The sequence below is a fragment of the Drosophila melanogaster genome, chromosome 3L (assembly GCF_000001215.4).
Source record: "Drosophila melanogaster chromosome 3L".
NCBI lineage: Eukaryota > Metazoa > Arthropoda > Insecta > Diptera > Drosophilidae > Drosophila > Drosophila melanogaster.
The window spans coordinates 16917656-16939099 of record NT_037436.4 but is presented as its reverse complement, the minus strand read 5'-3'; the positions used below and the strand labels follow the sequence as shown (position 1 = coordinate 16939099).

At 44.2% G+C, this 21444-nt stretch overlaps 5 protein-coding genes across 27 annotated transcripts in view; 3 read left to right on the top strand and 2 right to left on the bottom strand.

Moving 5' to 3' along the window:
- The first annotated feature begins 147 nt into the window (after positions 1-147).
- Positions 148-770, top strand: CG13022 (uncharacterized protein). Its single transcript, NM_140680.3, has one exon. It carries the CDS (start codon positions 158-160, stop codon positions 752-754), a length of 597 nt encoding a protein of 198 aa, NP_648937.2. The 5' UTR covers positions 148-157; the 3' UTR covers positions 755-770.
- A 2793-nt stretch (positions 771-3563) lies between these two features.
- CG11905 (uncharacterized protein) lies at positions 3564-10719 on the top strand. Of its 10 annotated transcripts, none has more exons than NM_168695.4 (5): positions 3564-3612; positions 3795-3906; positions 5740-5807; positions 9393-10078; positions 10144-10719. In NM_168695.4, exons 2-5 carry the CDS (start codon positions 3892-3894, stop codon positions 10584-10586), a joined length of 1212 nt encoding a protein of 403 aa, NP_730215.2. In that variant the 5' UTR covers positions 3564-3612; positions 3795-3891; the 3' UTR covers positions 10587-10719. The 10 variants fall into 10 exon arrangements, with proteins under 10 accessions (NP_730215.2, NP_001246809.1, NP_001097625.1 ...); NM_001259880.2 differs by having other exon boundaries at positions 3564-3643; positions 9390-10078; NM_001104155.3 differs by having other exon boundaries at positions 3564-3735.
- A 946-nt stretch (positions 10720-11665) lies between these two features.
- Positions 11666-15186, top strand: CG13023 (uncharacterized protein). Of its 2 annotated transcripts, none has more exons than NM_001300161.1 (3): positions 11666-11865; positions 13115-14181; positions 14238-15186. In NM_001300161.1, exons 2-3 carry the CDS (start codon positions 13116-13118, stop codon positions 14405-14407), a joined length of 1236 nt encoding a protein of 411 aa, NP_001287090.1. In that variant the 5' UTR covers positions 11666-11865; position 13115; the 3' UTR covers positions 14408-15186. The 2 variants fall into 2 exon arrangements, with proteins under 2 accessions (NP_001287090.1, NP_648935.1); NM_140678.2 differs by having other exon boundaries at positions 14238-14762.
- CG13028 (uncharacterized protein) lies at positions 15106-15848 on the bottom strand. The gene has a single exon (NM_206392.2). It carries the CDS (start codon positions 15767-15769, stop codon positions 15212-15214), a length of 558 nt encoding a protein of 185 aa, NP_996114.1. The 5' UTR covers positions 15770-15848; the 3' UTR covers positions 15106-15211.
- Positions 15849-16612: 764 nt separating this feature from the next.
- Positions 16613-21444, bottom strand: part of Lmpt (Limpet) — a 57193-nt gene continuing 52361 nt past the window's right edge. For 10 of the 13 annotated variants that reach the window (NM_140673.5, NM_001259879.2, NM_206388.3 and 7 more), the window contains 3 exons: positions 18049-18218; positions 17734-17920; positions 16613-17663 (listed from right to left, as the gene is read on the bottom strand). In NM_140673.5, the coding sequence (NP_648930.1) occupies positions 17506-17663; positions 17734-17920; positions 18049-18218 (515 nt within the window). In that variant the 3' untranslated portion in view covers positions 16613-17505. Of the gene's footprint in view, positions 17664-17733; positions 17921-18048; positions 18219-19397; positions 19634-21444 lie in introns of all 13 variants that reach the window. The other 3 variants (NM_206390.2, NM_140676.4, NM_001169985.1) reach the window with 2 other exon arrangements.

Here is a 21444-nt window from a genome sequence, read left to right as displayed (position 1 = left end):
ATCTCAAACTGTATCTGTATCTCTAGCGAATAGTTATTTGATATCCGTGGATCCGGGTATAAGCAGGTTAATCTGCACATTGCGGTTTCCTTGAATCCACATATAACCCCATGACTTAGCATGCTCGGAGTTTAGTTGTTTCTGAGACTTGAACATGATGTTGGTGCTTTTCATTGCTTCGCTGATAGTTTCCTGTGCTCAAGGAGCGCAAGTGTATATGCAGTTCAATGGACAAGGATACTCCTACAACACGGATGGCGATAGATTGGATAGGAGTGTCGTTAAGCCTAGTTTTGGGGCATCTTCTCTGGATTCCTTTGGTCCGCTGAACTTTGTGCATCAATCTCTGAGGACAAGACAGAATCCACTTTCCCGGATTTCCTACAATACACAGGATAACCTAGCAGTGGCAACATCTTCGCTGAGTGCGGGCTACCAATTAGCATCGACCAACCACCTGAAGCACCGGCAAAGCCAGCAAAACTTTGATTTCAGCACCGACCAGATGTCGCATGCCCAGCACACCGATGAGGCGGGAAATGTTTTGGGCAAGTACTCCTACTACGATGAGGCTGGCTACCATGAGCTGAGCTACAAGGCGGGCGCCGGCATCGGATTCGTGGTCATGGGTGGCAATTTGGCCAAGGCCACCACCGCCGCTGAACCGCACTCGGAAATCGAAATCGGAAACGGAATCCAAACAAATGCCTTGACTAGCCTGCAAGAGTTGCATAAATATCGTGGCTACACGTAAATAAAATATATTAGCCAAAACTATTGCTCGTTCTACTTGGGTGTTTTGCGTTATTTACTGGAAGTCTTTGGAGATCTGACAGTGTCACCTGTCGTGTTTGAGACCTACGTGATCGGGGATCTGAACTGTAAACATATGTCAAAGAATGAATGACTTGTAAAACAGAGTTCATTCAAAGAAAAGAGTGCAGCTTTGCTTGGTTATAGAATGCAAGCAATAGTCAAATATTATCGAGAGCTCTGGATTTCATAACTTCTACGCGGCACAAAATTATCTTTGGATCGGAAGACATTATATTAACATTTATAAATAATGGTGAAATTAAAAAAAAAATGTACGTAAAAATAGATGTCCAAAAATGTATGAATTCTTTTTGTAATTGTAAATCTTGGAATATAATATTATGCTAAATAGGACGGTAGAAAGAATATTTTTCTTCATTTTAAAAAGAAACATAACTTGAGTTCCATAAAAGCGGTCATCGCATTAATAGAAAATTTTCTTGCCTGGACATAATTTTTAAACGTTTTACAATAAAAATGTTTGCATAAAGTAGATAAGGGTAAACATTGTCAGTTTCTGATCGTAAATGATTGTAAGAGCTTTAATTGCTTGTGGCGCGTGCTTTGGCACGATACAACTGCGGCGATTTATGCATGTTATAAACCCTAATTGATTTTCCGATCATAAAAATGGTTATATTCGGTCGCACAAAGTCATTTTACAAATGGACAGTGCATCCCAAAGCCAAATTGAGTCAGCTCTGTGGCTTATTTATTTTTGTTTGGGCAATTTCATGTCGGAAAGGGACCAAAATAATACAGCATTTGAAATGTTCGACGCGTGCGCGCACTTGCCAAATAATTTGAATCGAACGGAAAGCCTTGGCGTCCACGGCGTGGCCTAAATAAAATATATTTCTGGCCGCGCGAAGCCAAGAAAAGCCCATAAGCAATAATAATATGCATATTTGCTAAAACAAAAAGTTATTACATGGGCCAGTTTTGACCGAAAGTTTCACTGCCACAATTAAGTTTTAATGTCAAGAGATCTAAGCGAGTGATTTCCCTGAAACAAGTTCCTACGCACTCGAAAACTTTCTTCGCCGAATGCACTAAAAGAACGTACAGAAGAGCACTAAAAAGCTTGCCATAGCTTGACATAGATTCTATTCGGCCGGGTCTAGGGTTTGTATGGCTGAAATGGCCACGTTCTCAGCGTAGAAATCAATGGCTCACCTGGGAAGTAGCCGAGGTGCATAATTGGGTTAGCGTAGCAGCAGAACGGCCTGCATTGAAACCACAAATTACTGGGGCTCCGGCTCTCCCAGGTGCCAGTTAGCTGTTTCTGTTTATTTTCCCCCTCATAAACAACGGTTTGGGCTGGGATTCTCCTCCTCGCCGAAGGTCAGACTTAATTGGCCCGGGCCTAGGCAACGACATCCCACTAGCAGTCCCGTTTCGCCTGCATTTATAAATAGGCCCCAAGGTCTCTGGGTCTTGGGTCTTCGGTCTTCGGTCTTCGGTCTTCAACTTCTCGACTCGCTCTTCGGCTGCTTGGATTTCAGTTGGGGTTCGATTTATCGCCTTTTGATTGCTGCATTCCAATTGTGGATCAAGTGGTGCGTGTGGCGCATTCGGGGCTTACAACGTGTTGCTGCTAATTTCGTATGCTCCCTTCGGCTCTGCGCACTCGAAACCATAAATCTTGTGGCAATTTTATTGATGCCTGCGTGTGCCACAAAGGTCGACCCCCCGTTCGATGCTGCTTAATCAAGGAATATGCATTATTTCACAGCGCAGTCAGTAGCTGGCTGCTCGGGGCATAAAAGCCAATAAAAGAATAAATTGCAGTTGTATCACAGCAAAGTTAATCACAAAATTAATGGTTCTGGGCTAATAAAGACTGGTCTGCAATGAAAACAAATGACTTAAGGCACGAACCTGAAATCAATTTCTCTGATTTCAGACATTTGTTATTCATGATTATCGATCAAAAACGGTCCGAAGCTAAGTCTTAATCCTGACATCTGTTGATACCCGAGAAGTGTGTGAAGTCTTCACGCCGAAGTGCTTGTCAAATCAAAAAAAAAAAAAAAGAACATGACTCTTGAGTCACTATGTGCGAAACTTTCTAACGAGTTCCAGGCAAACATTTTAATTGAATTGCCCGGCAACGAATCGATTCTTTCATCACGGTAAGTCTCTTACCATTTTGGCTTATGTCATGTTCTGGGCCCGTTCCGAGCTGATTACCTTTCCACTTCCCACACGCATTTCGCTTCTATTCTCGTGGCTCACTCCACTTGTAATGGCCAGTCACTTCGCTCCTGTCCAGTCACACTCAATCAAGCCAATAAACGGCCAATTAATCAAAGTCAGCGCTGTGATTCTGTGTTCTTGCTAGGTGCGAGTTTGCGAAACAGTAGACTGAAGAAGCGACTGTCAGCACATTTAATCAAATGCTTGAGAAATATCTGACAATATGTTAGGCAAACTATTTGCCTAACCCAAGGGATCGGGGAAGATTTCGATCTGCGAAATCCTAGAGTTGTAAGCCTGCATATCAATTGGTGTTGTGTACCCTGGAGCTGGTAACCAAATCCCACAGATCCACGCCCCCAGATAAAAGCCAGGCCAAGGCGCTCGACTACGTGCCCGAATCGCGGTCTTCTCTTCGACTCTCTCTTCTGCCCAAAACCCAGTTCTCTTACACCTGATCGGGCCCTGTTTTCTTGGCCATTTCTTTCGCTTCGTCGTTTGCATCGCTAATGGAAATGTTATAAACAGACGCGCTGGGCCCGGCCAGCACTCAGTTCATCTTCAGACGTCGCCTGGCTCGCTGGCTCTTGGTTCTTGGTAGGAGTTCCATTTCCAGACCCTATTTATTGTGCGTGACAAAAAAAAAGAAAGAAAAACAACGGAACCTGAAACAATCGTAAATTGAAAGCTCAGCAGGATTGGTTTTATAGTGCTTTTAGTGTGTGTGATTTTGCCGCGTGATAACCCAGAGTGCCACTCATTCCCGTTCTCGTTTGCAGTTCAAGGATATATTGTCAAGGCGAGGATTGGTCAACGCCACGAACACCAAGCATTTATTGAAAAATCTGAAACTATTCACCAGAACCTCGCGTTAAAATGCGCTTTCTTGTTGTAAGTCAAATCGCATAAAAAAGAAAATTAAATACCATGAATGACTTAACTTCACATTTTGGGAATACAAAACGAAACTAGTTTATACCTGACCGCAATTAATCATTTATTGCTCTGTGCTGCCGCTGAACTCATTAACTCGTCAACTGGCCCAAGTTCGTGCCTTAAGTCTTTTGTTTCTTTCACTTCTGAATCGACACTAACTTTCACTAAGCGACTTTTTTGATTCTTGGCTTGGTTCTTTCCTTTTTTTGATCGCCTTAATTAGCCTTAATTATGCTCTGTGCCATATGCAAATATTAATAAGAGTGCCTAAAATCTTTTTGGGGTTTATAATAATCACAAATCAATTTGGACGCAAAGAACTATATTGGGGAAACTTTTTTTTATATGAATGCAAAAGGTTAAGACTTCTTTGTGCCAGTTATTGTTCACTTAGTAAAGGTTTTTCAAAAGAGTTAATTCTTTCTGAAAAGTGAAACCCTTTTGTCCATTCCATTTGAACGTGACAATATTCTAGCCCCACCCCAATTTAAAAAGTGAGAATTAATCATTCATACCTAGGAAGTATTGTTCCTTGCATTATTCATATTCCCATTATGAAAAGCATGCCCTTAAAAGTCAAAACTCTACAGCGACTCCCATAAGCAACAATGCCATTCAATTATAACCACAACCAATACAACCACTTGGGTTGAAAAGCCCAAAAAATAATTATGACTCAAAGAACATAAAATTAATATGCCGCAAACGTATAAAAATCATGCGTGGGCTAACAAATGGTAATATAAGTCTTCTTTTCCCCCTCCCAACTATCAAACAATCGGTCACATTTGTGTGGGGTTCTTAACTATAAGTGCACTGGTTTGTTTTCGAGTTTGTGATCGTTTCGATAGTGGTTCATAAATTAATCAATTTATGAGTGTAGACAGTTAGCCACACGTCCCAAGTCCATCAATCCCTGCTCAATTAGCTGCATTGGAATGGCTCTGGAATATCATTTAAGACCAAAAGACACCTGATCGGATGTGAAGATCAGGAGACAGACTCATTTATAACTTGTTTGAGAACATAAAATGCTGCGCTTAAACTTTGCATTCGAGCCATTAACCCAGTTTATTTTTGGACAAGACACACCTGATATGGGGTCGAATCGGCATCGTTATGTGAGGGCAATATAATAAATAAGGCGAAATACACAAAAGAAAGCAGACAGAAATACATCTTACTGCTTGGGGATGCAAGAGTTCTTGCAAATCAATGGCAACCAGGTTCGACAGCCTCTGCGCCAGAATCTCTTCTCTCGAGTTACGTTTCGGCACCGAAATCGTAACAGCCGCCTAGAGGTTCAGGTCAATGACACAACACGAGCCTCGACTTCGAATCCAGCTTTGGTTTTGGCTTTTGGTCTCAGTTCCTCTCGGCTTTGTGACATTTCGGCGCTGATAGATAGGCGTGCGGGCTGGTCGTTTCCACCGGCTAACGGTTGCGTCAATATTGACTTTGCCAAAGATGTGGAGAGCCGGCGAGAGTGAGTCAAATATTTGCCGATCGTGAGGTTCTTGACAATCGTATTCGAGGGAAAATCCGTCAAGTACATAAGCCGTTCCTTGCCACCTGGCTCTCACTTTTCGGCGTAGCTTTCAGCAGCGAAAGAAATTATGCAAATGTGCTGGAGGAGCAGGGAGAGAGAGACTTTCGCGACTTTCGGGACTTGACCGCATTCCACACGTGTGAATTTTGTATCCATTACGACATCAGAATACAGACACCCTATCTAACCGGCATAAATCATAGATCTCATTCATCTATTGTCACACATTTGTCTTTCAGCTCTCAACACTGCTTCTGGCCTCTTTGGCACTTGGCCAGGCTCAACAGCACGGTGGACTGGCCGTCGAGTAAGTAGACTAGTAGCTAGTTACCCAGCCCTAAGACCCCAAATAACCATGAAATGCCTTGCCTGCCAAATGTGACTGTGTCAACGCTAATGCTCATTCCAAGTAGAAGTTGATGCGCTTGCCTAGAACTATGTGACTAAACCGAAAAAAGCCCAGACTTGTGACTAACCCTCAAAACTCATTTCCCTCCACCCAACAACACATTACCCTGCATTAGCAACTAGAAGCTAACTCCACCAACAGATAGAGACCACCAAACAAACCCCACCTTTCGTTTGCAGAATTCAGAAGCAGCGGCTGGTCAAATTTCCCGAGGACTTTGAGCCCAATGCGGCCACTCCGTCCTCGGAAAAGGCGGACGAGGCCAAGCGCATCCTCGAGCAGATAGCCAAGGTTAACGAGGCCTTTGGCTACGTGAAGAAGCAGCCGGAGCAGCCCAAGCTGCCACCGATCCTTGATTCCAGTCAATACCTGTTCCCCAAGCCCGCCCATCAGCCATTTCACGCCCATCAGCACCACTTCTCGGGAAGTAATGGTCAGACCTTGTTAGAACCCTCAATTAGGGCGGTGAAACTCACAAGAAATGTGGCGGGCAGTTACAATGTGCCTCCCAGGTTGCGCCAGGCAATTGAGAGCACCTCCAAGGAGGAGAAGAAAGCGCAACTCTACTTCCGACCCAAACAGGTGGAGGTACCGAAGCCGAGTTCCGAACAAGAAGCACAGCAGCTGCCCGCCCACTTTGTGGTGCCCGTGCACCTGTACAAACTCAATAAGGAGGAGTATCTCAAGGAGCACGCCTCGCAGGAATACAAGATAAAGGGATACAAAATCATTGGCGATGTGGACAGCTTCTATGGCAAGGCGAAGGCTGGAAGAAAACAGGGCAAGACGACGCCCAAGTATCACCTGTTCTTCCTGCCCCGAGAACTGGCTCTCAATGAAGATGGCACCCCAAAAAGGGGTAATTCCACCACCATTGGTACGACCACCACAAAGGCTCCAGTGCCTGTGAACTTCAAGGAATATCGTTTGGACTCCCGCGAGAAGCCCGTGCATAAGCCACAGAAGATTCAGCCCACTTCGTCACCGGAATTAAATTCTTTGAACAGAAAGAAGGTTGGTTCCACAGCGAAACCCGTTCGCTTGAGTGGAAAGGATGCTGAACAGCAAATCTACCAGGGATCCACATCCCTTAATATCAAGGCTACATCTGCGCCTGTCCTGTTGAGTTCTACTTTACCACCATCTGGTGGCTTGCTGCCCAATCGGAATCGCTTAAGTCCATTCCGCATGCCCGGAATGAATATAGCTGAGATGCAGAATCAGACCTCGACTGCCATCAAGAATGCCTTTCAAAACATTTTCAAGCTCCCCTTCCGACCTCCAATGGCGGCCACAGCTGGAGAAGGTCCTGTGGTTGTTGGCAATGTTCCTGTGAAGAATCACTCAATCGATTCGATGGATTATAAATGGGAGGATGAAAACGAGGGCGCCGGCGATGGGATGGCCGATGATGTGGATACCATTGAGAACACAGCCGCGGAACTGGACAACAGTGCCTCCTCAGAGAAGCACTTGTTTGCTCACAAGGGCCATCACCTGATGCACACTGTGAGCCAGGTGGCCACCGCTCAGGAAAGCACCCAAAAGCAGGCATTGCGCGAAGGAGGAATCATCATTCAGCGGCTAAAGGTTCGCAGGGGCGGCATCGCTATCGCAGGACCCGGGGGCGTGGCCACGGCGGGCAGCGGAGGAACGGCGATTGTTGGTCCCGGTGGCTATGCTCTCACCCATCCACGGAGTCTCACCATCGCCGGTCCCGGGGCCAAGGTGATCTCCATACCGGCAGATGTGGACCTTAAAGATGCCCTGGCACGCACCGATCTGGAGACGAGAAGTTTTCCGCGAGAGGGAAAGATAGTGGCTACAGGACCAACGGTCTACTATGCTCCACCCACGGGCACAACAACCATGGAGGCGGATCAGGGGGCGGGGCTGGAGACGGGCCAGTTCGAGTCCTAATCCAGTTCGAGGCTTAAACCTAATAGCTATTATTTAGCACATTTAGTTAGGATCCATAGTTGGTATTGTCTAGTGTTCTAATAAATATTTGTATTTCGTAATTGTTTGGGCTTTTGCTTTCATCTTGTACATAGTAGTTTTAGATATCACACTTATTCCGCATGATATTAACCCGACACAGTTTAACCCCTCGAATTATTGCTGTAAATAATATACGACTAACCGGCGGTTCTCTTCACCATTTTCCTCTATCCCACTCTTCCTAAACCAAAAACTATCCTAACTCAAGTGCCTACTGGCGCACAACCAATATCGAGGCCTGGCCACCAGGAGCACCCGTCGCAGAGAAGTCCGGAAAACTCATTGCAGGATCTGCTCCGGCCCAGGACCTCACGCCCTATGGAGCCTATCAACCCGTGCTGTTCAGTGCCCCATACTACGCCGCCTACAATCTGCCCCTGGCCTATGTGGTGCAACCCACCATCGCCAGTGCCGATCAAGCCACCATAGCCAGTGCAACAACCACAACGACCACTACCACAACTGGCCGACCCGAAAGCTTAGCTGATGACAGCTCCAGCGAGTTGGAGAAACCAGAAAAGCTACAGGCTCTGCCTGCAGTGAAGACCCGAACCACTGGGGATCTGAAGAGTGATGTGGGTCTCCGCTCAGCGGTCAGCAAAATAAACCCCGAGTATGTGATCGAAGAGATCGTTCCGGTGCCGGGCAAGCTAGTGATCTCCACTTCTGGGTCACCCCGCTCCGCCAAGCAGCAGTTGAAGAAGGCGATTGCCCCACAAAAAATGAGAAAGCAGGCGGGTGGAAGAGTTCCCTTGAAGGTTGAGGCCACCGGAAAGACCAGCACGAGTTCCGGCAACTTTCCGCAGATCCCATTTGGAAACTACTTCCTGCCCTATAGACCGGAGCAGGCTCAGGCGATCCAGGGACGCAAGCAGGCTGCACTCATCCTGGAACCTCATTCCAAAGCGGTGGTTGGTAATGGTGGCACTGCCATATCCACGCCCATTTCCAAGGCGTATCTGAAGAAGGGTGTACCCACCAACGTTTACTTCAATCCGGAATCTGTGGCCATAGCAGGTGTGGGTGGCAAGGCGCATGCTACGGCGGATTTGGAATTGGATCTGTTCACGTAAAGGAGCAAGGATTTAACTTAAAGCTCACTTTCATTAACTGATTACTTGGCATTATTTTGAAAGTCAATTGACACAGTACGCAAAACACGCAAAGACAATTTTCCTATGAAATCAGTTGCTGAAAATGGGCTCTATGTAGTAGGTTACCCAACAGAATCTAATTGGTAGTTCCTCCTCCCAACTGACCTATGTTCCTATGTTAAGAACATAGGCCTATCTGATGTGTCATTTCTTAGATTGTAAATAAAGTAAACCGTAAACTGTACAGCTTTCGCCTTGGGTCATATAGTAGTCCGCTAATCCCATGTAGATACTTCTACGCTTCTCTTAATCCCCGCTTTCTCCAGGCAACTCCCAAACACAACCAACACACACACTCTCTATAACCAAATCTAACCCCGAAAAGCAGACACAGATCGAGGTCGGCTCCGCTGGTCTTCGAGGAGCATCCTTACTACGGAGGATTGAGGGGTCAGCTTCTCCAGCTGCGTCCGCAGCGGGACGGCAGTGTGGGCAGCTTCATCCTGCAGCGCCAACAGCCGCAGTTGAGGGCTGTACCTAGAGACTCCGATGACACCATCACCATTTCGGCCGCAAGCATCTCGGCGGTAGCTGATGCTAGTGGAGCTTCTAGCTCCAGCAGCTCGATCTCAGCCAGCGCCAGTGATTTCAATCGGATTCAGTCGGCCGCCGCTCGGTTGGTTGCCATTCAGGAGTTGGCCAAGCGCAAGGGTTCCTTCAGTGAGGAGGACAACAAGATCTATGCCAGCAGCTTACTGGAACTGGGCCAGGCTGCCCAGAGTTTGGCCATGCTCCAGCAAAGCGGACAGATTAAGGACTTTAGTGTTCTGCTGCAGCCGGACATGTTTGGCAATCCTCAAAAGCAGCCAGCCAATTTCGGGCTAGAGGCCACCAACAATCCGGCGGACCAGAAGATCGACGAACAGAAACTGGACGAGGTCACTGAGCAACAATTCTCGCCGGATGAGCAGTTCCTGCCCCCCAACAACGAGGATCCCTATGAGGATGTTAACGATAGTGTGTCCGTAATGGCTCCTAAGAAAGATGCCGCCGTGGCTGAGGCAAAACCAGTGGGTAAGTTCTCTGAAGGAGAGGCTTCTCTTAATTTACTTCTATTAAACCCTCCAATCACCTTTTAGGTCTTTCGATTGCCGGTGAAGGTGGCGTGGCCTCCTCAAAACCGAACGCTGTGGCTCTCTCCGGCCGGAATGGATTGGCCGTAGCTTCGCCCAAGGCCACAGCCATTGCTGGAGTTTCTCCCGAGGAGGCAGCTGCCTTCAGCATTTCATTGCCCACTCGCAATCAACTGGTGATCAAGAGTCCCAATTTGGCTTCGGAGAAGGCTAGCGAAGACTATGACTATAATGATGTACCGCTGACGGTTGCCCGCTTTCCTCTGACCCGGGAAACTCCTCAGCAATTGGTCCCGGTTCGCATCTCTGGAGGGGATTCCCTTGTGGAAAGGTGGCGCACCGCCATCGCAGAGGATTATGCAGCCAGGCAGGCGCTGACCAAGGTGGCCATGCCGCATCCCACACCCTTCATCCGCATGGCTCCCAAACTGCGTCTTCACTCCGAATAGAAAAAGTGCTGTAGGATTGGATGAACGAGATTAAAATTGGATTGGACTTGATCGCAATGAGATTCATACTTTACTTTAAGCAACATATTGTGTGCCAGCTCCCAGATTGCCAATAAAATATGTCTATTTAAATAAATGAATTAATCTGAGATTCTTATTAAAGATCTATACAGGTCAATTAAATATATCATTTATAGCCTATAGCTTAGTTTCTGAATGTTATATAAACAAGTTTAAAAGCTCTAGTCACTTTGTTACAAAATTTTAGACACAAAAATGGCTTGCAAGCGATCGTTGAGATGCAATAATTGTTCGGTCTTTAAAAAGGAACGTAATTACAACCGACTTGCGGGCCAAAGAACTGGAGTTTTCCATACCCTGTTATCGGGCGTTCGAATCACAGACCGCAAATAGCCAGTCAAGATCACGTGAAGAATGCGACAGAGGGACACGGCAACGCATCTAATTGCTGCGGGAAGTGCATACAGTTTATAAGGAATATAAATTTATTTATGCGATTGCGCCCAGCGCATTGAAAATCTCAGGCGAACTGAATGCAAGCATGTGCAAATCTTGATTAATCTTTTCCGCCAGGGCAGGCAACATGAAAATAAATTATCTAAGCGGGCAGCGGATGGAGGGTCGGTCGGCAGGAAGGAACACATTCAATTTGCACCTGAACCAGTTGGCTCCATCGACCATCTCCCATCCGAGTACCTTTGCCCGTCAATGCGGCTTCAATGCGTTCGCCCATGCCATGCTTGACTTCTATTACGCGGCAGGTTTAACAAACTTGATAGGCCCAGAACTTGGACGGGGATGTGGCGAAGACGGCATCTCCGTTGACCATCTGCCATCTGCAAGCGAACCTGAAACCAGAATGTATCTGGCCCGCCAGCTTTGTTGGCTATTCGGGCTTCTTTTGGCTAGCGAACGACTTGGTTCCCCCTTCGGCTTTCCTGCGGGAAGCTGCACATTTCCAGTTCCATCAGGTCTGCAGCTCTTTGTTCTTGGGATAGGTCAGGGTAAGGGGTCTGTGGTCGCACATTATAAAAGGCCATTGCCGAGCAGCACTGGCCACCAGTTTCCTTGAAGTGGTCGCCGTGTTAACACTGAAGACTGAGCCCGTTCATCGTTCACTGCCATTGTGTTCTGACTGACTAGTGATAGTTTAGATTCTTCTTGAGCGGATTGCGGATCGTGTGGCCACCAGAGAACTCCATCAAACTACCTGCCTAGATTTGGGAAAGTCGAGAAAGGCCCCATCAACTACTGAAACGTAAGTCTGACCCTCAATTTGCGTTTATGTTCGGCTTATTTCAAAAAGTGTGCTTAATTCAATCTCGTTTTGCTATGGTCTTAAATTCTTTTAATGGGGTCATTAAACAACTAAGTAAGTTATAGTCTAGGTCTAGCCATAAAATCGCGAAAAGAAAGTAAATATATCCGAAATTATGGGTTAAAGCCATGAAGAATAAAAAATTTAATATTTTTGAAAGAATAAACGTTTTTTATGAGAAAGCTAACGTTATTTGAATGTATTGAAATTGGATGTAAATATAAATATAATATATATATAAAATATTATTAGCCTCTAGCTTCAAAATTAGGGGAGAAAAGACAAAGAAATTCAGAACCTTAGATAGATATAAAAAATAGTTATGAAATATGGACCAAGCTTTTACTTTTTAACGATTGGCTCAATAATATTATCAAAGAAAAACTGGATTATCCCAATGCGAATTTAATTGCTAACAAATTTAAAGAACGACATTTAAGTTGTATGTATGTTATTGTATAATCACATTTAAAGAAATTTATCTAAATATCGAATTTAATCACATAAGTCTTGAAAATAAGATGCGATATTCCCAGTTCGCATAACATATTTTTTTTACGACAAACAAAAGACTTAAGAGCCGAACTTGGCAAGTACCACACAAAGAGCACTTGTAAAGGGGTGGGGACGACGAACTTGACTATCAAGTACCGATTTAAGCCATAAAGCTGCTTTCAGTCATTAGCTAGTATCTACACTAGAAGTGCTAGGCAAAGAAGTTCCAATGGCCTGGCCAATCAATTGCAAACCGGTTGATAGTCCCTCGATCCATGCAAGTACGAGGAGCATCCTGTCCGACCAGGCAACATGCAATTACACACGGACACACACAGTTGCGCAGAGTAACGTTAAATTTAGAATGGACTTTGGTGCGGTGGCAGGAGATCGGCTATAAATAGAGCATTGGCTAGACCCGTTTACAGCACTTGGGCTAAGAAGATAATAATATACAGTAGGGATTCTTCTACACAGAAATATTGAGTAAGCGAGACAATAATTACACTTACTCACATACTTCTATGTACACTTCCAAAAAAAATTCAAAATTAATCTTTACTCACATATGGTTTGGCAACTTATGTACAATATATCATAAAAAAGTATATATATATTAAATTATATATCGAATTATATACGTATTTTTTAAGTATACACCATTCTTTACGACCGACCATTCGACCCCTTACAGAATGTTCCTCCTCGCGGCCTTTTGTCTGTCCCTGGCGGCAATGGGCGGCCAGGCCAGGCCCCTGGAGCCGACGGCCCAGCACATCGTGATTGTGACACCGCAGGCGCAGGTTCACCTGGAGCCCGCTCTACGCTACGTCCACGGACTGTCGCCACTGGCCCGCGTGGCCACTCCGCACCACCATGAGGAGACGATTGTGTATGTGCCTGCTGGAACTGCTGCCCAGGTGGTGCCGGTGGTGGATGCCGTTGGATCTGGCCGTGCTGGCGGTGCTCCGGAGACCAAGCAGTGGGAGAACACGGGCGAGATTGCCAACCAGATACAGCAGGTGTCCCAGCAGGGCGTCGAGATCGTGAGTGGTCAGTTGAGCGAGGCGGCAGCATCCGCAGCCTCCGCCGGAGCGGGCTTCTTCCCCTCGCTGTTCCCACCAAGTGGGTCCAAGAAGGAGGAGCAGCTGCAGGGTTTGAAGACCGAGAAAATTGAGCTGATCGAAACGCCGGCCAATACTCAGCCATTGATTGCCACCGAGGCCAGGCATTTCTACCGTCTGCCCCAGGTCTATCACACTCCGGTGGTGGATGTGGTGCATGGTCCCCTCTACACCTGGCCCATTTCTACCATCCGAGCACGCAGCATCCAGCAGGAACCCGAACCGACGTTGGCATCGGCTGAAACTGCTTTAAAGCAGACTCTGAAGGCTGAACCACTTGCTGAGATCAAGGCGGAGCCACTGGCTGAGATCAAGTCAGAGCCGCTGGCTGAGATCAAGCCGGAACCACAGGCCTTGTTTAAGGAACAGCCCCTGCTGAAGGAACAGCCCGTGCTAAAGGAACAGCCCCTGTTGAAGGAACAGCCCGGGCTAAAGGATGAGCCCCTGTTGAAGGAACAGCCCCTGCTAAAGGAACAGCCCCTGCTAAAGGAACAGGTTTTTGAACAGGCTGCTCAGGAGTTGAAGCCCACTATTCCTGATTCTAAGGAGCAGAAGACCGGCCGTCTGCTGGATCACTTGGACATGAAGCGTGTACAAAAAACTTTGGAGATTGAAGAGGAGATATTGAAGCAACAATGTGAGGTTTTTTATTAAGCACACTTTATTGGTTTGACCATGTCATGTTTTTCACAGCCGCCAGGATTGAGCAGCAGAAGGAGCTGATCAAAACCATTCAGGCCGAGCCGGTCACCAAGCCCATCCAGGCGGAGCCACAGACCAAGATTCTTCCCGCCGAGGCGATCCAGACTGAGCAGCCGAAGCAGCAGGAGATCATCGCCGATGCCATTGTGCCGCAGGCTTAGAGCCTCGGCTGGAACCAGAACTCATCTTTGAATCTCATTCATCCCTTGGGCAGCTTTGGTTCTACGACTGATTCACATAGCTGGCCCGGCGCAATGACGACCGGGTCATGGGGTTTCCCCTCATCCACCATCCATCCATCCACCCACCAATCGTACATTTAATTACTAACAAGAACACACGCATCCGCAACATTTTCCATTTTCCAGACATTAATTAACAGCAACGAAACGAGAAAGAGACATTCATTCATAATTATCATCACGAAACGTTCGTATTCATCATCATCATTACATATTCATTAACCATAACATTGAAAACGTAAAACAGAACAATAAAAAAGTGAATGTAAAATGTAGAATGCAGGGAATGGAAATTTTAGGTTGGATTGGAATATGTGGGAAAATTATACGACTTTTTACGACCTTAGAAAGGTTTTATGAAAGAAACTATTCGAATATGACCGGAATACAAAAAAAAAATAATTAAAATATTTATTTAAGTTTCTACCATGCAAGGCACTTATTTTAGCAATTGATTACGCAATGACAATGACCCCCAAAAATTCGACGAAATTCGCAGAGACCAGAAAATCCCCAGCAACATACAAATATTGCAACTATTACACGGTTGGGTAAATAAAATCATAAAGTGCCCGGATTCACAACCCTGCATACAAAGTAACGTCGAAACGTGCCCTGATATTTGCGAATGAGGGTGATATATTTTTAAAAAATATTTAAATTACAGCACTTTTATCGTCTTACATAGCTAGTTGAATAAATATGTATTAAATAGCGTGAATTCTAGTCTGTATCATCCCCCACTGTAATGTACGCGTCCTGCTCACCGACTGCTATCAGTTCATCATCGTTCTCGGCTTTTGCAGTGGTTACATCCGGAGAATCATCCGGCGGCTGTGTAGTAAGTTCAATTCGCTGCAATCCACCGGGTTTGCTTGTATCCGTAAAGCGATAAACCGAAAAATACGTTTGAATGCGTTGAATGATATTCTCCAGTATGGGCGGAAACTTGTGTTCCACTCCATCTCCATAAATCCTTAGGCTCAATCGCGTTTCGCCACCGATGTCCGACATTTTCGAGGGACTCGCTTTCAGAGCCTGAAGAACTCCTCTCAGCATTACCAGGTCCTGTAGGTTACTGCCACTCTGATTGGGCGCCCTTCTGAGTATTAGTGATCCATTGGGTTTGAATTCCAGGTAACCGAACTTCTCCGTATCCGTGGGAAGTGCTTGGGAATTCGCTTCAATTCCGTTTTTGATCAGGGTCAGTGGTATAATGGCCGCCTGAAGGGCAGTGGTGAAGATCAGCCCCAATGCCAGCGTCAAATAGATGAACTGCATTTCGGATGATCGAAGTCAAGAGAAGATCCGCTCTGGCACTGGACTGTGGGTGCACTAATTTTGGCTTCGCCTTGGCCAACGAACTTATTCCGACTGCTGCGCTTTTTCTCCGCGTATTACCCGTTTTTCGTACGCATTTTGAGTGTAAGTAACTGAGCACTGTTTGTATATTTGCCTTTGTTCAGTTTGGTTAGGCGTTTGGCTTGGCTTGACTTGGCCTGGCACATGGCCAATAAGCCCAAACCCAACTTGGAGACGTGCCCTGAGCAGTCGCTGCGCTTTGGTTTTGAGTTGTTTCGGCTGTTTGAGTTACTTATTTGCATTTATTTGTCAATTTTCTGTTATATTATTCTTCAACTGGCCCCGAAAGTGATGTGTATTGCCAATATCGCAAGTCGATATTGTTATGTAGTGAAAGTGTTATATTCCCCAAAGATATATGAGAAGGGTTCAAATCACCCACAATGAATGAAATGTTTGCCTTGGGAGAGAAATATACATATAATTTATATATGTACATAATATCAAATTTTATATAATTAAGCACTTCACTTTGAAGGATATTAATGGTTCCAAAGGATATATTACGCCGTAATAATATCCAAAAATCCCTTAGTTAAAATATAAGCTATATTTAAAATTAAAATCTAAGCAATGTTAAAAACTTGTTAAGTCCCGCTCAAAGTCTTGTATTCATATTTATCGCTCAGTCTGGCAACACGAAAATTCAACACCTGGTCACCCCAAAAAATCGGTTATAAGTTTTGAAATCTTTATGGTGACAATATACTAAGTTTGGATGCAATGCCTTTACCAAGCACCCGTATAAAAAACATTCATTTTCGTTGATAATTTATTAATTTATTTAGATTGAATTTCATTAAATAGTTAAGGACATTGATATAATGTTGTGTCGCAATTATCATTATTATTTGTGTGTGTGTGTGTATTTAGTGCTTCAAGTAAGCGGAGTCTCTAAAATAGGTAAATAGATAAAAGGACGAAGGGATCGTAACGAAAATAATATAAACTAAACAATTCATTCAATGGCTAGGACTTGTGTCTGTGTGCGTGTGTGTTCCTTGTGTTGCTGTTTAATAAACATAATTTACTATATATATATATCAAACATAAATCGTGTGTGGTTTTTAATACAATAGAACTGTTTAGAACTGAAACCAGCGGTTAGGAAACTTTCATCGCGTTCGACTCGCTCGTCGCTTGGTTAAAACTTAAAATAAATAAATAAACATACATTTTTCAATGTGGCAACAATAGTTACAATTGGATCAGTATTTCATATTGATTTTTTTGGGTTTTTCCATTTTTTTTGTTGTTTAGTGGTTTTGATTTCGTTCTGAAATGCAATTACAAATAATAAGTTTCTATACAATCTGATGTGCTGCTCTACTCGCGTGAAGATAAAGCAAAGTTACCATAGATTTTAGCTAACACTATCGACTTGAAGTTTACAAAATTTGATTTGCTTTTGATTTAGTAGGACTCATCATCATTATCATCATCATCAGCTTCAGCTAATTTTCTCATATCTAATGTAAGTGTAAGGCATTATCATCTCTTGTATATCGTTTAATACATCTGTGTATATTCCTCTTCATCGTTTTCCACTTGTAAGTATCCCTCTGATTTGATCCATAATTTCGTTGAATTTGTTTATGGCTAATTTAAGCTTGCTGCTCCACAGCTCTCCCACATCCAGACTCGTTGCAGACGCCTTACATCAGCTTCTGCTTGGCACAATCGGGGCACAGGATATCGGGTCCGTCGGTGATGAAGCCACGACCAACCAGACTAGCCTTGCAGCTGGCACACACAAAGCAGTCGTGATGCCAGTGGCGATCCTCAAACGATATGAAGCGTGTGCCGCCAATGCCTGATATAGAGATTGGTTTTCAGTCAGATTTCCTTGATATATGTATGTATATATGGCTTATTTGACTCACCTGTTATGGGCTTCACACAGGCCGTGCACCTTTTGGCAAAGAGCTCGCCAAAGCACTCCGCACAATAGGGCTTCTCGTCGCGGCTGGTGAATCGCTGGCCAGCTAGCGTGATGTTGCAGTGGGTGCAGGTGAAGCACTCGCGATGCCACGGCTCGTTCTTGTAGGTAACACCTCCCGAGGTGATGACCTAAAGCAACAGAAAGGTTCGATTGGATTAGATTTAATAATACAATGATACTACAATCGAAATAGTCTAAACTACGAATTCAACAAAACAAAGTTCCAATCAAATAGGCATACTCCCATCTTCCATACCTTATTGCACTTGATGCAGCGCGTGGCAAACTTCTCCTCGTAGCAGCCGGCGCAATAGATCTCCTGCTCCCGCGGGATGAAGGACTTGGTCCCAATGGCCGTCTTGCAGACGCAGCAGCAGAAGCAATTCTCGTGCCACTGCCTGGTTTTATACTCCATTTTCTTGGTGCCTGAAAGCAAAAGAGCGGGTGAGGAAAAATCAATCCAAGTCGAAATCAATTTCCGCGTTCTTGAGGCCTTGAACCTTGAACTTTGGCAACCCACTAACCCAGCTCCGGAGCCTATCAATTCAATCTGAGGAGAACTCAATTTTTAGGCAGCGACAGATTGAGGGCAGAGTCAATCAGTGGATGGAAGACAATCCGTTTACAATATAGAAACAAAAGCTTTCCTTCGTTATGTCAGCCAGACATGCAACTTTTTTTCCCCAAAGCGAGGGGTGCCAGTCACGCCCCGCTCGATTCTTCCCTTTTGGCTTTAACATTTTCATAATAATTAATGCAAAAATTACGCAAATTTTGGCTAGTCTCGAGACAAAAGCCATTCTCCATATGATTTAGGGCTATTGCGGTGTTAGTAGTCCATATAAACCTTTGAGGACTTTGCTATCTTCTTGCTTTATTTATTGCGTGCTCGTAATGTTTCTGGCCAAAAATAATCAGACAAAAAAGAGTTGAGGCAAATTCTCTCCGTCACGAGTAAAAAAAAAGGGTCTGCTAGTGCGGGTAATTGAGTGGAAATGTTGACTATGTCGTCTGCAAATTATTCTTTAATTCACGGTTGCCAAGCAAGACGACAGTTGTGAAAAACAGGGGCAGTCTCGGGAAAATTCATTCTGGGAGTTGTGCTAAATTGTCTAACGAAAATTCCATTAAAATGCGTCATTAAATTTCACTCGACCTTAATTTTATTCATCTACGTTAATTTATTAAATAATACAAAAATCATACTTCATATCAGACCTAGTATGCAAGCCTTAAAAAATCAACCTTGTTAATAAAAAGATTTACTTCATAACATTGGTTTCATTATTCAAATTTTATAGGTTGTCTTTCTTTACTACACATCCAAGTTAATAGACCCTAGATTTATAAAGTAATACATTAGTTGTCTGTCTTGTTTGAGAGACCCCTTAAATGGATTCATTACTCATCATCATCATCATCCATCGATGGCGATGACGCTATGGATCTCGCCACCAGACAGTGGGCGGTTCCTTTCTTCTGGCCAATTTGAATAGTTTTCGGACAATAATATTGATAAATTATGATGTCTCATCCGTTGTTAATTAACATAGGATCGATTTATGAGTGTGTGGACCACTGGAATATTACTGCTGGCCATGTTACCTGCTTTGCTGGCACGCGGATCGCCGAGGCGACAATAATCGCCCAACTGGCAATAGAAGTTCCGGTTCTCCTCCACGGCGGAGGCGTTGGGCAGAAACATGCTCAGCACGGCGATATCCTCGTTATTATCCTTGGCCTTCTTGATCCGCTCCGCGCCAATGGTCTTGGTTTGCAGGTGAAGTCGAGACTTCATTCTCGAACTAAGTACATCCACGTCGGTCATGATCGCGAGCTACCTTTTGTGTTACTTGATCGGATTAGTTCACGAATGGAAAGTGTACCCAGCTAAATGACTTCACTTCTGACCTGCCCCTTTCTTCTAAACGAGAACACCTTGATAAGTCACGAAAAATGCAGTTTTCTTCATGCCATCGCTAGCTAAAGTGGGTCAGTTTGAGATCGAAGACCGGCTATAAAACTCATTTAAGATATTCCACACAAACCAGCAAACTCTGCTTATCTGAAATCGATCTCTGGACTTGGACAGAAAACAAATTTGGCGACGCCTAGTCTCTCTCTTTTTCACCCATAGATCTGGTATGATCCGAAGGCGTTGCCTCTATGACATCATTTGCCAAATAACGAGTTTCATTTAACTTAGCGAATGCTTATAAATAAAATCCCAAGCCAAATTGGTTATAATGGAAATGAAATGAAACAACAACGGTCTATCATAAATCATTAAATAATTAACTTTTTGTAAATACAACAAAACCAAAAATTTGTTAAACTTCGTGAACAATTTTTTCTGATTTGGCCGAAGCTCGTGCGCAAATTGAAGCAGGAAATTGTCCAAGTCAGAAGCGCACAGGAAGCTCAGATTGGAATAGAATAGATTAGAGTGGAATAATAGCTATAGAAACCCACACAATTGGGAATTGGGAAGGTGTAGATGGATAACTAGAAATGCCGGAGAAATCATAATGGTCAAGAAATGTGATTTGAATTGGGTTGATGATGTAAGATTAGGGTCTGCAGAGCAAATGATGGAAGTGCGAGGTTCTACTAATAAATACAGATCTTTAAAAGGATTTTTTAGGTAGTATACAGCAAGATTCTATATAATGTTCATATTAAACAATAAAGACTCTTTAGAGATAGTTACATAGTCAACAATTTAAATGTCAAACAATGAAAATGTCAACATATGATTGTCAAAATCTATACTCCGTTAATAACAATAGCATTATTTACTTCTAAAATGTTGATAAACAGTAAGCAAATATTTAAACTTCCATAAATATGAATTTAAGCAATCAGAAAACTACTCTTTGTAGTAAAACAAAGCATTGGTATTTATTTTGACTTGGGAATGTGAAACCTATCATTTGAAATATAAAATTCAAACAGAGCTGCAAGTTTTTATCGCGTGTGACTTCAGTAGAGAAATAATAATAAAATGGCTTTCAATATCGACTGCTTAGCTCTATCTAGTTCAAACTCAATTGACCCCACAGTTAGTCCCATCAATATTGGGTTACCAACTCGCAACCACAGCATTCGTATGGGTTTGCGACGCTCTTTGCGGCCAAATGGTGGGGCATAAACAACGTTTATTTATAGCGACCAGCGTCTAACATAATTATAACTAATTGTGATGGGCTGTCAGCTCCGCAAAGACCAAAGGCATCGCCCACTGAAAGATTGGAGTCTCAACCGACGTCTACAACAAACGTTGCCGCCGCAGCAATGACGCTCGGATTCCGAGGGTCAAGTGGCGAGGCATTGAGGCAATGATATATTGACAGGTCGCCGATTGCGAGTCCGACGCCGCTGATTGATGACATTTGCGTTTACATTTGCATTGGCCCATTCAGAGTGTCACAGCTCCGAAAATGAAAGTGGATTCGAATCGGATTCGGATATGTCAACCAAAGCCCAAAACGCCGTGCGAGCCAAAAAACCGAAGCCAAAATGAAACCCTTACTTCGTGCATGGTCTGCATTTTTAATTGCAATTGGAAACCATCAGCAGCGCAAATATCGCACACAGAAAGAAAAAATGTAATGAGTTTGATAAATACTACATTTTATCTTAAGCTCTTCTT